This window comes from Tauraco erythrolophus, chromosome 24 (assembly GCF_009769465.1).
Source record: "Tauraco erythrolophus isolate bTauEry1 chromosome 24, bTauEry1.pri, whole genome shotgun sequence".
Lineage (NCBI taxonomy): Eukaryota > Metazoa > Chordata > Aves > Musophagiformes > Musophagidae > Tauraco > Tauraco erythrolophus.
Genome location: NC_141488.1, coordinates 5,589,588 through 5,602,482, shown reverse-complemented (window position 1 = coordinate 5,602,482; position 12,895 = coordinate 5,589,588). Strand labels below are relative to the sequence as shown.

Here is a 12,895-nt window from a genome sequence, read left to right as displayed (position 1 = left end):
CAGCTGACAGCACCGGTGCGAGGCCCGGGCCCCTTCCCCAGGACACGGTGCGCTCTCCCGCTTCACCGCGGGGAGCCGCGCCGGGCCGGGCGTGTGCAGCGCCGAGCACCGCCCGCTCGCGCGCCGGGGGTGGGCGGGGCGACAGGGCGCGGTGGGCGGGGCGGCGGCAGCGCGCGGGCGGGATGGGCGGGGCGCCAGGGCGAGGCGGCGGCAGCGCGCGCGGCGTGGGCGGGGCGAGAGGGCGCGGTGGGCGGGGCGGGGACAGGGCGCGGTGGGCGGGGCGGCGGCAGGGCGCGGTGGGCGGGGCGGCGGCAGGGCGCGGTGGGCGGGGCGGCGGCAGCGCGCGGCGCAGTCATGGCGCACGGTCACGGGCGCTGCTGCTGCTGCGGGGAGGCGGCGGTCGGCGGGGAGCGGGGCGCGGCCTGGGGGCTCTACCTGCGCATCGACCGGCAGCGGCTGCAGTGCCTCAACGAGCGCCGCGAGGGCAGCGGCGCGCTCGTCTTCCGCGCTTGGGAGGAGCGCGGCGACCGCGCGCAGGTGGGGCCGCGCCGGGGTCCGCAGCGGCGGCGGGGACGGGGACGGGGACGGGGACGGGGGGGGGGTGCGGGTCCCCGCCTGCCCCTCCGAGGTCACCCGCCCCGCCGCTCCCGGCGTTCCCCCAGCGCGGCACCCGCGGGCCTGACCCGCTCCTCTCTCTCCCCAGTTCGTAGAAAGCGACGACGATGAGGAGCTGCTGTTTAATATCCCGTAAGTTCTTTCCCTGAGCTCCCGTGGCGTCGGTGCGGCTGCTGGCAGGGCTGGTTCCGTGCCCAGATGTGCCCGGGAATGCGGCGTGTCCGTGTGCTCCCGCAGCTGGGGCTGGTTCGGGGAGAGCAGAGGGGAAAACGCCGCTGCTGTGTCCCTCGGCAGGTTCACGGGCAGCGTGAAGTTAAAAGGAATAATCGTGATGGGAGAAGACGGCGGCACGCATCCCGCGGAGATGAGGCTGTAAGTAAAACGAGTGTCAACTTTGCTGGAGCCTGAACGGATGGAATTGCAGCGAAGGAGAACAGCGATTCCCACGCTGTCGGGTGCCCAAGCACCCACCAAGGGTGTGCAGTGCGGGAGGAGGCAGCGTCGGGCGGCAGCACTTCAGGCATTCCGGGGCCCTGGCAGGAAAAAGAAACCGTAACTTGTGCAAGGATGAGCTACTTGCTGCCTTTTCTCTAGAGAAACGGGGCACTGGTTTTAATGGGAGCGTTTGGCTGAGACGCCAGCTGTGCTGTGAAGAAACCAACCTGCTGCTGGCTTAGCAGGATGAGGGGTGACGTTTTGGAGGTGAATTCTGAGGCCTGGGAGGGAGGGAAGGAGGGATGGACACGAGTGCCAGTGTCCTGCATCCAGGTGAAGTCTGCAAGGCTCTTGGCAGCAGTCCAGCTGTGCCGAGCCACGTGGCTTGTTGAGGCTCCTGAAGGGAGACAGATCCCTCTTAGTATATATTTTTTTTTGAATGAGAGAGTATTGAGTATTGCACAGTTCTTGCTTGTGGGAAAAGAAATACAGCGTCATCGAGCCCCTGTTTTCCTTGGTCTCCAGCGTAGTGGGGTCTGGGTTTCTTCATGGACCTAAGTGTGCTGAGAGCTGTATCTGCCCAGCTTTGTTCCCCGATCTCTGAAGGGTGTTGGGTGTTCTGGAACATGATGTTTTGTAGTGGTGTTGGTATTCTCTCCCTTAGAAGATAAAGCAGATCCAGCTTCTTACTGTTGGGAAGAATCTGGGTAATGCTAATGGATGGGGAGGAAACAAATTAGCTGAGCTGTGTGTTAATAACTTCCTGAGTTTCTTCCCTCTCTTCCCAGGTTCAAGAACATTCCTCACATGTCCTTTGATGACGCAGCCAGGGAACCGGACCAGACGTTCAGCCTGAACCGGGATCCGACAGGCGAGCTGGAGTACCCCACCAAGTACGATGTGGACCCCTGTGTCTCGGGAGTGTGGTGGGCTGCTCCTCCCACAGTGCTCTATCCATCCTGCTGACGTGCCACCAAATTTTAGGAAAATGTTAGGAGAGAGCAGTTCCTACCCTTGCATCTCAGAGCTGCCCGCAGCGGAATTTGCCTCCATAGCTCTGTCCTGCCCTTGTCAGGTGGGAGCTCTGAAAACCTCCTCCCTGGAGCCAGGGGGGTGCTTGTGCCTGTGACCCAGGAGTTTTTGAGGTGCACAGTCATCCCGGTGTTGTGTCCCCTGCTCCTGGCCCCAGTGACAGCTGCTTGCTGGCCTGCCCACCGCCAGCAATGAGGGAAGCTGCTCCTCGTGCACTCTCAGTCATTTGCTCCCAAGTCTGACTCGGATTAGGGTACACGTAGGGTACCCACACATGGTGCCGTGCTGAGGGGAGGTGGCAATGCAGAGGAGTGGCACCCTGTGCGCACAGCTCTGGTTCCAGAGTGTGTTTTCTTTCAGAATTGCCCGTTTCTCCAATGTTTCCCACCTCTCAATGCACTTTCCGAAGAACTTTGGAGCAGAGACAACGAAGATTTTTTATATAGGCCTGAAGGGAGAGTGGACGGAGGTACGTGAGAGCAGGGGTGAACAAGACTGTGCTGACGGTGTAAAAAGAGCTTGAAATCACAGCTTAGGTTGAGCTGTAGCGCTGAGGAAGGTGAGGGTGGTGGGGGGGTGGAGAGGAAAGGTTGTTGATGAAAAGTCTGTAAGATGGGAACCAGCTTAGCTCTTGCCAGTAGGTGTTTTAGGAGGAACTTGAATTCTGCTTTCCTCTGGACTAACACATTTAATCTTAATTCAGGCTCATCGCCACGAAGTCACCATCTGCAATTACGAGGCGTCAGCAAACCCAGCGGATCACAAGTTGGAGCAGATCACCCCGCAGACGCACTTCATCTCCTAACAGCGCTGTCGGGAATCCCCCGAAAGGCTCCAGTACGCGTGTACGGACACGATGGGCTGCCTGGGACACGAGTGGCTTCCCAAAGCACCGGAGGGTGTCGGATCCGCTTTCCGTTGCGGTCTTTGCTGGGAAGCCGAGTGCCGAGCGCGCGCAGCACCTGCACGGCGGCGGCCGCCGAGGGCAGCGGGGTCCCGCCGCCGTCGGCGGGGCTGCTCTCCTAACGGGACACCGGTCGAGCTGACGCCCGGTGCCGTTCCCTTCCCTGACTGCCAATAAAAGGCGCCGAGGCGCCGAGCTGTGCTGTGGCCTGGTCACCCGCGTCCCCGCCCTCCGCGCGGCAGCGGGGGCGGCTCCGGGCCGCGGCCGTCACCGGCGGTGGTGTGGCGGGCGGGGGGCGGCGCTCGGTGCGCGGCCGGAACGGGGGCGGGGGCCGGAGCCTCCTTCGGCCTCTCGCCGTTAAAGCCCCGGCCGGGCCCGGGGCTGGCTGCGAAGATGGCCGCCCCCGAGGGACGGGCGCGCGTCACTTCCGCCGCGCTGCCCCGGCCGCGACCCGGCGGGCGGAAGTTCCGGTGGGAGCGCGTCGGGGGAACCGGGAGGAGCGCGCGCCGGGCCCGCGGGAGAGGTGCGGGGCGGCGGGAGCGGGGCGCGGCGGGGGACGGGACGGGGCGGAGGGCAGGGCCGCCTCCCGGCGCCGCGGGGATGGCGGGGGGCCGGGGCGCGCTGAGGAGCCGCTTCCCCGGGGCGTTTAACGGGGGAGCGGGGCGGGAGATCACCGGGTGGTGCAGCCGCGGGCCGGGCTCGGCGGGCTCCGTCGGAAATCCGGGGCTCCGGGCCCCCCCCACACCCCGCCGCAGAGGTGGCTGAAGGCGGGTCCCGGGTGGGCCCCGGCGCTCCGCGGCCTCGTGCTCGGGATGGCGGGAGCGCGCGCTGCCGGTAACGGGGCCGCTCCGCGCGGCGCGGAGCCGCCCGACACCCGCCTCCTCCCGCGGCCCGGGGCCTCCCGGGGACCGCTCGGAGCCCTCCGCACTCCCAGTTAGGAAACTCCCGAAAAAAGCCCCGTTCCCACGGAGAACGGGTGTTCCCGTTCTAGCCGGGGCAGGCGGGAGGCTCGCGGGGCGGCCGAGCCGGGCGGGTGCGGTTCGGGCCCCCGCGATCCCTCCGGTCCATCCGCATCCAGGCGGGATTTCTCCCGCCTCCTGCTGCCTTCCCCGCGCTGCCCCGGTTCCCGGTCGGGGCCTGCGGGGACGGGAGGGGCCGCGGGACATTGGTAACGGGTGATCACGGACCCCGGAGCCGGGCCCGGGGTGTCCCACCGGCATCGCTCCGGTGGGTGCGGGGTGCGACAGCTCTGGGGCCGCCTCAGGAACAACCCGAATCGGGCACAGGTGTGTAAAAAGGGAATATTTTTGTGAGGGATGCTCTTATGGAAGCACGGGGCTGTTCTGGGGGCTTTGTCCTTCCCATGCCGTGGTTTGGCTGCGGTGGCCGCCGCCGCGGACCCCACTGTGGATACCCCGGCCGTGGGGCAGGAACCCCCCAGGGGTATCTCCGAGGGGTCGAAACCCCTCGTGTCCCCGAAGCCTCCGGGAACAAGGCAGAGACGGAGTCCGTGTCTGCCCTGGGAGCGCGTTTTGGCGTCTCCGTCTGTGACGGAAGATGCTTTTATTGGTGGCTCCTCTCGGCAGGATTTTTGGCAGGTGCCGTGTTTGCCCGCTGGTTGTTCTGACCCTGGAGTACACACGAGCACGTGGGCCGTGCGTCCGCAAGGTTTGCCCGACCCGAGGAGCTTGTTGTGCCCGGTGTTTTCGTTTGAGTCGGGGAAAACAGCTGACGAGCAGTTGGTGGAACGAGTCGGGCGGGTCTTGGCCCGGGCTGGTAGAGGAGGCGGCTGTTTCCTTTGGGTAAGGCTGGCTGCTGGGGCACCGGGAGCTTGGGGGGGTTCAGGTGGTCCTGTGCTGCCCAAAACCTGCCAGGGACAGTGCTCGCTGTGAGGTGTGAAGACTCGACCGGACTGTGGGGTCGGATCTGGCTCCTGGCAGTAGCTGGGAGATGATGGCAGAGCTCTAAACGTGTGCTGAGCTACTTAGTCCTGGGCGGTAAGCGGGGTTAGGGCCTGAGGAGCCGTGGTTTTGGTGATTTGTGCCAGGCTGGGAACGTACAGCGTTGACAGTGGTGTCTGAAGGTGGTGTCGTGGTGGCTGGTAGCTCTGCCGGAGCGGCGGGATTCGGGAGGTGACAGTCAGCCCTCCGTGCTGGCAGGAGGCCATGGCGGTGGTGGCACTGGCTGGCTGCCTGGTGGGGAGGGACGGGGATGGCCTTGCTAGGGGGGGTGCAGGCTCTGGCAGGGGGTCTCAGGCTGGAACGCTTGGGTTTATCCCAAACCAGCTCTGTAAAAGAGGGCTGGACTTTTTATTAGCGCCATAAAGCCTGTGCTGCTGCGTGCCGAGGGCTGGCATTTCCTGCTTCCCTGTCGGAGCAGATGTGGGTCAGGCTCCTCCTCGGCTCTGCTGGCAGCAGGGAAGGGATGCTGAGGCTGCGTGCCGCCCAGCCGCCCTCTGCCCACGTCGTTGGAGGCGCAGAAATAACTTTGGCTTTGAGGTGCAGCAGAAGGAGCTAATTTTAACACTTGCAGCACCCCGCGCGCAGCCCCGCTCACACGTATCTGGTGCTGCGATGTGGGAAGCGTTGGCTGCTTCCTGGCTCTTTGGTGTTGCCAGGCTGGGGATGCAGATGGAGCAGGGCTGTCCCGAGGGCTTAAACATCAAAGCCTTCCTGTGCTCTTTAATTTTCCCCCCAAAATAGCTGGTCCCTCTGGGGCAAATTGTTGCCAGGGGGGAAGAAGGGGGGAGTATTTTCCTACCTTACCTCTGTCCCTCTGTCCCACAGGTGCCAGTGTCTGAGTCCCTCTCGGTGTATGTGTGGTAACAACATGTCTGTCCCCCTCCTCGCTGACGCAGTGACTGTCTCAGGGGCAGAGCGGGAGACTGCCGCGGTAAGGGCCGGACCCCTCCTGCCTCACCTCCTGCTTCCCTTTTGGCAGCGTGGCAGATAAGGAGCTGCTTCCGCGGGGCTCAGAGGAGCCGGGAGCTGAGCCCGTGGTCCCTCAGCTCTTCAGATGTACGCCTTGGTACATCAAAGGGGATGCAGGACCAGCAAGGGGAAACATGGCTGTCCTTTGGGCTGGGCTCTTTGTTTCTGGTGCTCGGTCCAGTGTGGCAGCACGGGCACAGCCTGGCAGCTGGGATCTGCAGGGTGGTCAGTGGGAGCTGGATCTGGTTTGGCTATTCAACCTTTTAAAAGCAAATCCCCCAAAGAAAATCCTTTGCTGTTCCCTGGGGCCCCACAGGCTGCCTTCCCTCTGCTCTGGCCTTCGATGAAAAGCCTGTGGGGATGGGTTTTGGGAGTCCTTGGCAAGCTCGGCCTGCGCTCAGCGTGGTGCTGTGCAGCCCAGCGGGACAGGATGGGACAATCCATCGCTCCCTGGCCCTCTGCTGCGCTCGGCAGCTGAAGGCTCCGGCATGATGATGGTGATGCGCCTGTTCCACCCATCCATCGTGCTGGAAGCTGCAGAGACTTGTCATTAGCACTGGCTAATTCCTGCCTCTTTGAGTCTCTCGTAGTTGGTGACTAAGTGGCCTTTTGCCGCGTCCTTGCGAGCCCAGCCCTGCATGTCTCCCAGGCCACCGGCTGTCGCACCTGCTAATCCTTTTGGTTTTTTTCTGCTTCATTTAACAGGTCATTTTTTTACACGGCCTTGGAGACACGGGGTGAGTATTCCTGGAGCTGGCTTTGGCTGGGACGCCTGGTTCGCCAAAGGCGAGCCCGAGCCTGGCCGTTCGCTGCTCTCCCCAGGGGCAGCTCCTGTATTTTTCTGGAGCTTTGAGCTCGGTCCGACAGCCGTGCCTGTGCCACCCTCGCAGGGAATCGCCGGCCAGCAGCTGTCTGCACTTGAATATTTATGATCCTGGCAGCCTGACAGCCCCCCGCCTCCTGCGGGTTTGATTTTCTGCTGGCTTTCAGGCACGCAGATAAGCACTGCGGCTTTTCCAGTCCTTGGGAGTCGGGTTGTGTCTACGGGAGCGATCTCTGTAACGGGCAAGGCCACCGTAGAGGACAGCGCGAGATACGTCAGTAACAAAAGGCTTCTCCCTGCACGGGAGGTTCTCCCGGTTCTCCCTCCTCCCTCGCTGACAGCAGCTCCCCTGCCTCCATCCGCGGGGCTTTGTGTGCTGCCTGTGCCTTGCCGCAGAGGGGATCTGTGTCGGGGATTCCTGTTGGGATTCAGGCTGCTGGAATGGGCAGGACCTGCTAGAATAATGTTGGAGCACGGGCAGGGGGCCAGCAGCCTGGGAAAAAAAACCTGTTCTTGGGGGAAATCCCTCATCTTCACCAGCATCCTCCAAAATGCTAAGACAAGCCTTGAACTCCCTCCTCTCGTCTCTCCGCAGGCACAGCTGGGCTGACGCTCTCTCCTCCATCCGCCTCCCCTATGTGAAATACATTTGCCCTCACGCGTAAGTGCCATCCCTGCTTCGGGAAGGGCCTGGGGGGGCTGTGACGCTGGTGCCCGCTGCCAAGGCTGTCTGGGGAGGCAGACGGTGGCCTGTGCCCTGACCTGGCTGCGGGGCTGTGCGGTAAGGCTTGCTGTCCTGCTGTGGCCCTTCATTCAGGGTCCCAGCCCTGACGTTCTATGCCTGCAGGCGGAGTGGCTCCCGTAGAGCCCATCAGCGCAGGGGCTGCTGCGTTGAGTCTGTTTTCTCCCCTGTCCTGTCCTCTGCCTCTCCCCGACGGCTGCAGTGAAAGCCAAAAGCACCAGAGCTCCTTCCCCATCCCCCTGGTCAGGCAGGATGGGGCTCAGCGGGAAGGGAAGGAAATGCTCCCCGATGTGTCCCCAGTGTCGGTAGCAGCCCGTGCAGAGGGGCACTCACCAGGCTGGGAGAGCTCCGCCGCAACAGCATCCCTGGCAGCAGGGCCTCAGCTTCCCCGTGCCCCATCCCAGCAGCAGAGGCAGCCGCTCTGTCAGCATCTCCTGGCTCGGCAGCAGCGAACAGGAGAGGGATGCAGGTGTTCTCCTCCCTGGGCGAGCTGCTTGGCAACGCCCTGGAGCTGCCAGCTCAGCCGGGATCTGCTCGAGGCTCACGGATGATCCCTGGGGTCACCTTACAGCCCCCAGGCTGGGTCTGGTGGCACTGACCCACTGCTGTCCCGTGGGAGAGGTGTCCTGCAGCTGCTGGCGGGAGGGCCGGTCACCCCACTCCCCTTGCCTCAGATTTTCTTCTCTTGCACTTGAACTAAAACACCCAAACTGTTTTCTCTGCAGGCCCCGGATCCCAGTGACCCTCAACATGAAGATGGTTATGCCCTCCTGGTCAGTGCTTTGGGTGGCAGGGACGGGTGGGACCCTTTGAGGGTGTATTTTGGGACATGAGAGGGATGAGAGGACTGAAGAGCCAAAATCCACTGCCCTGTAGGAATCAGGGGAAGGGCAGAGCACACCCCGCTCCCACCTCCCCACACTCTGGGTGCTTGGAGAGTTTTGGGGCTGACCCTGCTTCTTCGCCTAGGTTTGATCTGATGGGGTTGACTCCGGATGCACCTGAGGATGAAGCTGGGATCAAGAAAGCTGCAGAAAACAGTAAGAAGCTTTGGGGAGGGGAAAGCACCGAGCTCCTGGGCACCTCTCTGGGACAGGAGTAGATGTGTTCCTTCCACCTCTCCTTCCTTTCTGCTCCTGTGATCCCAACCTACCACCTCCCTGGCTGAAGCCAAGTGTGTTCAGTTCCTGGGACCTCTGGCACCTGCCTCTCCCTGATGTGCCGAGGGTCCTGTGTGCACCTCCAGGCCTCAGGTGCTGCTCTTCAGCCCCCCAGCTTCCACTGACCCATTTCTCTATCTTCCAGTTAAAGCAATTATCGAGCACGAGATGAAGAACGGGATCCCACCCAACCGCATCATCCTGGGGGGCTTTTCACAGGTGAGCTGGGCTGGGGGGGCTGAGGGGGAGCAGACTGAGGGTCGGGGCCCTTCCTCCCCCTCTGAAGACACCCCTCAAAGGGAGCATCAGTGGTGAGGAGGCGGGTGGATGCTGGGCGAGCCAGGGCTGGTGGGTGCCCTGGGGTTGCGGGTGCCGCCGTGGCACTAACAGACCTTCCTCACCCGCTGCAGGGCGGTGCCTTGTCGCTGTACACGGCTCTCACCTGCCAGCACCAGCTGGCTGGCATCGTGGCACTCAGCTGCTGGCTCCCGCTGCACAAGGCCTTCCCACAGGTACCCTGCGCTGCCGCTGCCCGCGTGTCTGCAGGGAGGGTTGGTGTGGGGGGGTGGATTTTCCCATCTGGAGTTGGCTGCAGCGACCCTGGGGCTGCTGGAGGTGAGGCACGAGGTGCCTGGGGTGGGGGCTTAATCCCACCTCCCTGCTCCTGGGGCAGGTGAGGGCACAGCAGAGATGAGGGCTCTGCCACCGATCTGGTGTGGGCATCTGCAAGCTGTGCTGCTCCCTGGGGCTCCTAGCACCTGCTGGGCAGCAGCTCAGTCGTGGTGGCAGCGTGGGAGGAGGTGTTTGGTGGCAGGCCAGGGGGTCCCGTGCCAGCAGCTCTCCCACAGCCCTCTTGAGCTCATGTGACGTGTTGGGGACACAGGTAAAGCTCCTGCCCCGTTCCCCACTGGGCCACCCCTCTCGTGGGCACCCCTGAGCACTTCCTTCCTCACTGCAGGCAGCGAATAACGGCGTGAACAAGGACATTGCCATCCTGCAGTGCCACGGGGAGATGGACCCCATGATCCCTGTCCGCTTCGGGGCCCTCACTGCTGAGAAGCTGAAGTCCGTCGTCACCCCCACCAAGGTCCAGTTCAAAACCTACCCCGGCGTGATGCACAGTTCCTGTCCTCAGGTCAGTGCCTCGGGGCAGGGAGAGGGGACGGGGTGTCAGGGGCTGGTCTTGCCCTTGGCACTGACCCCAGCACGGTGGGTTGGGCAGGGCAGGGAGACTGCGGAGTCCGGAACACGTGAGATGTGTGTTTATTCCCGGATTCCCTGCGGGGAGGCTGCGCAGCCCGCGTGTCCCCATCCCTGGGGCAAGGCGTGACGGGCTCCGTGCTCTCCGCAGGAGATGATGGCGGTGAAGGAGTTCATCGAGAAGCTGCTGCCCCGGATCTAAGCGGAGCCAATCGAGACTGTCGCAGGGAAGGGTGCCGAGGTCGCAGCCGCCGCTCTTTTCCCCGTGACCCGTCTGCTGCCAACGGAAGCCATGGCACCCTGCCGCACCTCCCGCCGCACCCCCGCTCCCCGCCTCTCCCCGTCTCCTCGCACCGCGTCCTCTCCGGCTGGGGGTGCCCCGTCTCTCCCCGCTGCTCTCGGAGCTGAGAGTGGAGCTGTCTAAGGCGAGTCTGCGAGTGGCCTTTTCTCTCCTCCTCTTGCTCCAGGCAGTTTCTGTGGGGTCACCGTCCCCTCGGCTCCCCGTTCAGGCACTGCGGTGTGTGGGTCTGGCATGGCGCGGGTGAGGGTTTTTTGTTTTGTTTTGGTTTGGGTTTTTTTGTAACAGTGTTAGGGGTGGGATGTGCCCCCGTGCGGTGTGAGGAGCAGCGCGGGCACAGGGCAGGGCTGGGGCACCCTCCAGAGCCCTCCATGGCCCAGAGCAGCCCGTGCTCCTCCTCTGCCCTCGGCCCGTCCTCTCCGCGGCTGCTCTCGGCCTCCGCTCGGGCGACTCACGGGTTTTCCATCGGAGCTCAGGAACCCGGGACTCTCCTGCGAGCGCCTCAGAAGGCCCAGGGGAGAGGCTCTGCTCTGGGCCGGTACCACCAAAGGCTGCCCCGTCTCCCGGGGCTGGCGGAAAGGTGTCCGTGCAGCTCCTGCACCTCCTGGCACGGGGCCCCGGCCCCCGCCCTGTCGCACACGCACACTCCCCGCGGGCTCGCCCCGCGCTCCAGCAGCCTCAGCCCTCGGCTCGTGGCAGCTCTGCTCTCCTCCAGATAATCACCTCCTTCCTCCTCCTCCTCCTCTTGTTGCTTTTACAATCTCCTCAGCCCGGCTGGGGGTCCCAGGGGCATCTCTCCCTCCCTCTGCCCAGCTCTGCGCCCTCAGACCCCCAAAGCGCTGCCGTTTACAGCCGGTGTCCGAGCGGCTTTGCCACAGAGCCTGCCCGGTGCTGGCCCGGTCCTTAACGTCTCTCTTGCTGCTACTTCTCCTTCCCTTTGGACTCGAGCTGGCTTGGGGAGGGAGAGGAGAGGCGAGGAGAGGCCCCCGGCCCCCAGGGATGGCTCCAGGTCCAGGCTGGCACAGCTGGAGGACGCAGGTTTGCTCCCAGCCATCATCTCACCAGCATCGAACGCCCGGGTGCCGCTGCGCCCCATCCCACGGGGCAGTGCAGGGGTCTCTGTGCTCCCCACGGCGAGGGCTGCGGGCTCTGCTGGCCTTTCCACGTACAATCAGAGGTTTCCCTGGGGTCCCTCGCCCGCCTGGCTGGGGGCTGCAGCCACAGCTTGTCCTCCTCGAGCGGTGGCCTGGCTGTGCCGGTGGCTGGGGCTGGCTGGGGCGCGGGGCCGGGATCGTCCCCCCCCAGCAGAACAGCTCCCTGGGTGCAGGGCCCTGAATGTCTCCTCCACGGGTGAGCCCCTGGCCGCCCCCTCCCCTCCCGCAGCGCCGAGGGCACTTGCTGTTGAGCAGCGCTGCCCTTCTCCTCGCCTCTCCTCTCCTCCATGGGCTGAGCCCACGGCACTGCTGGGCCCTGCGGGGCTGGAGCTGTACATGTCTTTTAAAAACTAGCCCCCAAACCCCAGCTGGCCCCAGGGCTGTCACTCCCTCCCGTGTGCTCTGGCTCCGTGTGGGTCGATGCCCTGTCCGGCCCCTCGTCCCACAGACCCTCTGCCCGGTGCCCCATGGCCAGCAGTGGCTGGGGCTGGGCTCATGGTGCCAGGGCTGGTACCTCCCTGAAGGTGAGGGCTGCTCCGGGGGGCAGGTGAGGGGGCCTTGGCTCCAGCCGTGCCCTCCCTGCCAGGGATGTGCAAAGCAATAACCCGCTCTCCGGAGAGTCGGATGTGTTGGGCCCATTCTCGGTTGGTTTCTCGGGTTGGGGTTTGGGTTCCTGCCCCTCTTTAGGAAGTCTTAAACCAGCAAATCTGCTGCTGGCATCAGGGGGAGCCTGGCTCTGCCCCTTGCTTTTGGGGTTCAGTCCTGCTGGTTCTTCTTTGTCTGTTTTAAAGCTGCTGTGTCCTCCGCCCGCGCTCGGTGGGTGGGGAGGCGCGAGGGGTGGGCTGGGACGGGAGCACCGCTCCCTGCGGTTACCCGAGGGCTGGTGGACGGACAGACGGACCTGTTTGACTGTGAACTGGAACTGTGTGCGTAGCGGGGGCTGGTGGGGGCCCAGGACTCGTGGCCGTCCTTGGGCATGGCACAAGTGGCCACCCTGGCCCCTTTGCAGAGCATTCCTGCTCGCTCCCTGCCTGAGCAGCACGCGCCTGGCCGGGGCCGTGCTGAGGACCCGGGAGGGAGAACGGCTTCTCTCCATTCCTCAATACAGCTTTTTTTTTTTTTTTTTTTTCCCTTCTCTTTTGTCTTCCTTGTAAATGTTTGGGGTTTTTTGTGTGTGTGTTCCACAGAGTCAGATACAAGGTTAAATAAATCCTAAACCTCTCCCGGAGCTGTGCTGGCGTCATTGGTGGCTGGGCAGGAAGCGCCGTCAGCCCCTCGGTCACGGAGATTCGGGGGGAGCGGATCAGCACGAGGCCCCAGGGTGCCGTTTCTGGGGGCAGCAGCTCCAGCTCAGGGGAAGCAGAACAGAGCTGCCACTTAGAAAGTAAGGAAGTTGATTTAAAAACAAATCAAAAGCTCAATTCACAATTTAGTAGCATAAGTTATTAACCCAACGGACAGCAGACCAGGCTGCCTGCGTCATCGCTGCCAGACGAAGCCGTTAGAACCACCAGTAATAAATAGGACCAGTATTTGACAGCTGAGCAGAGCCTTCTCCTGGGCAGCCTTTGGCAATGTGATTAGGGAAGCGGCTGCCACAGG

At 63.7% G+C, this 12,895-nt stretch overlaps 2 protein-coding genes across 2 annotated transcripts; both read left to right on the top strand.

Moving 5' to 3' along the window:
* The first annotated feature begins 354 nt into the window (after positions 1-354).
* PITHD1 (PITH domain containing 1) lies at positions 355-2,927 on the top strand. The gene is made up of 6 exons (XM_086626142.1): positions 355-537; positions 704-747; positions 910-987; positions 1,839-1,943; positions 2,443-2,551; positions 2,786-2,927. Exons 1-6 carry the CDS (start codon positions 355-357, stop codon positions 2,885-2,887), a joined length of 621 nt encoding a protein of 206 aa, XP_086482268.1. The 3' UTR covers positions 2,888-2,927.
* A 548-nt stretch (positions 2,928-3,475) lies between these two features.
* Positions 3,476-10,530, top strand: LYPLA2 (lysophospholipase 2). Its single transcript, XM_086626034.1, has 10 exons — positions 3,476-3,509; positions 5,773-5,878; positions 6,622-6,653; positions 7,335-7,400; positions 8,207-8,254; positions 8,451-8,521; positions 8,787-8,860; positions 9,052-9,153; positions 9,600-9,776; positions 9,993-10,530. Exons 2-10 carry the CDS (start codon positions 5,801-5,803, stop codon positions 10,041-10,043), a joined length of 699 nt encoding a protein of 232 aa, XP_086482160.1. The 5' UTR covers positions 3,476-3,509; positions 5,773-5,800; the 3' UTR covers positions 10,044-10,530.
* Positions 10,531-12,895: the final 2,365 nt, after the last annotated feature.

What these genes read in the sequence shown, in the direction of transcription:
- PITHD1 (XM_086626142.1), top strand. Translation starts at nt 355, where the DNA reads ATGGCGCACGGTCACGGGCGCTGCTGCTGCTGCGGGGAGGCGGCGGTC. An exon ending in AGCGCGGCGACCGCGCGCAG is followed by an intron (nt 538 to 703) that starts GTGGGGCCGCGC and finishes CTCTCTCCCCAG; the next exon opens with TTCGTAGAAAGCGACGACGA. An exon ending in GAGCTGCTGTTTAATATCCC is followed by an intron (nt 748 to 909) that starts GTAAGTTCTTTC and finishes GTCCCTCGGCAG; the next exon opens with GTTCACGGGCAGCGTGAAGT.
- LYPLA2 (XM_086626034.1), top strand. Translation starts at nt 5,801, where the DNA reads ATGTGTGGTAACAACATGTCTGTCCCCCTCCTCGCTGACGCAGTGACT. An exon ending in AAATACATTTGCCCTCACGC is followed by an intron (nt 7,401 to 8,206) that starts GTAAGTGCCATC and finishes TTTTCTCTGCAG; the next exon opens with GCCCCGGATCCCAGTGACCC. An exon ending in TGCACAGTTCCTGTCCTCAG is followed by an intron (nt 9,777 to 9,992) that starts GTCAGTGCCTCG and finishes TGCTCTCCGCAG; the next exon opens with GAGATGATGGCGGTGAAGGA.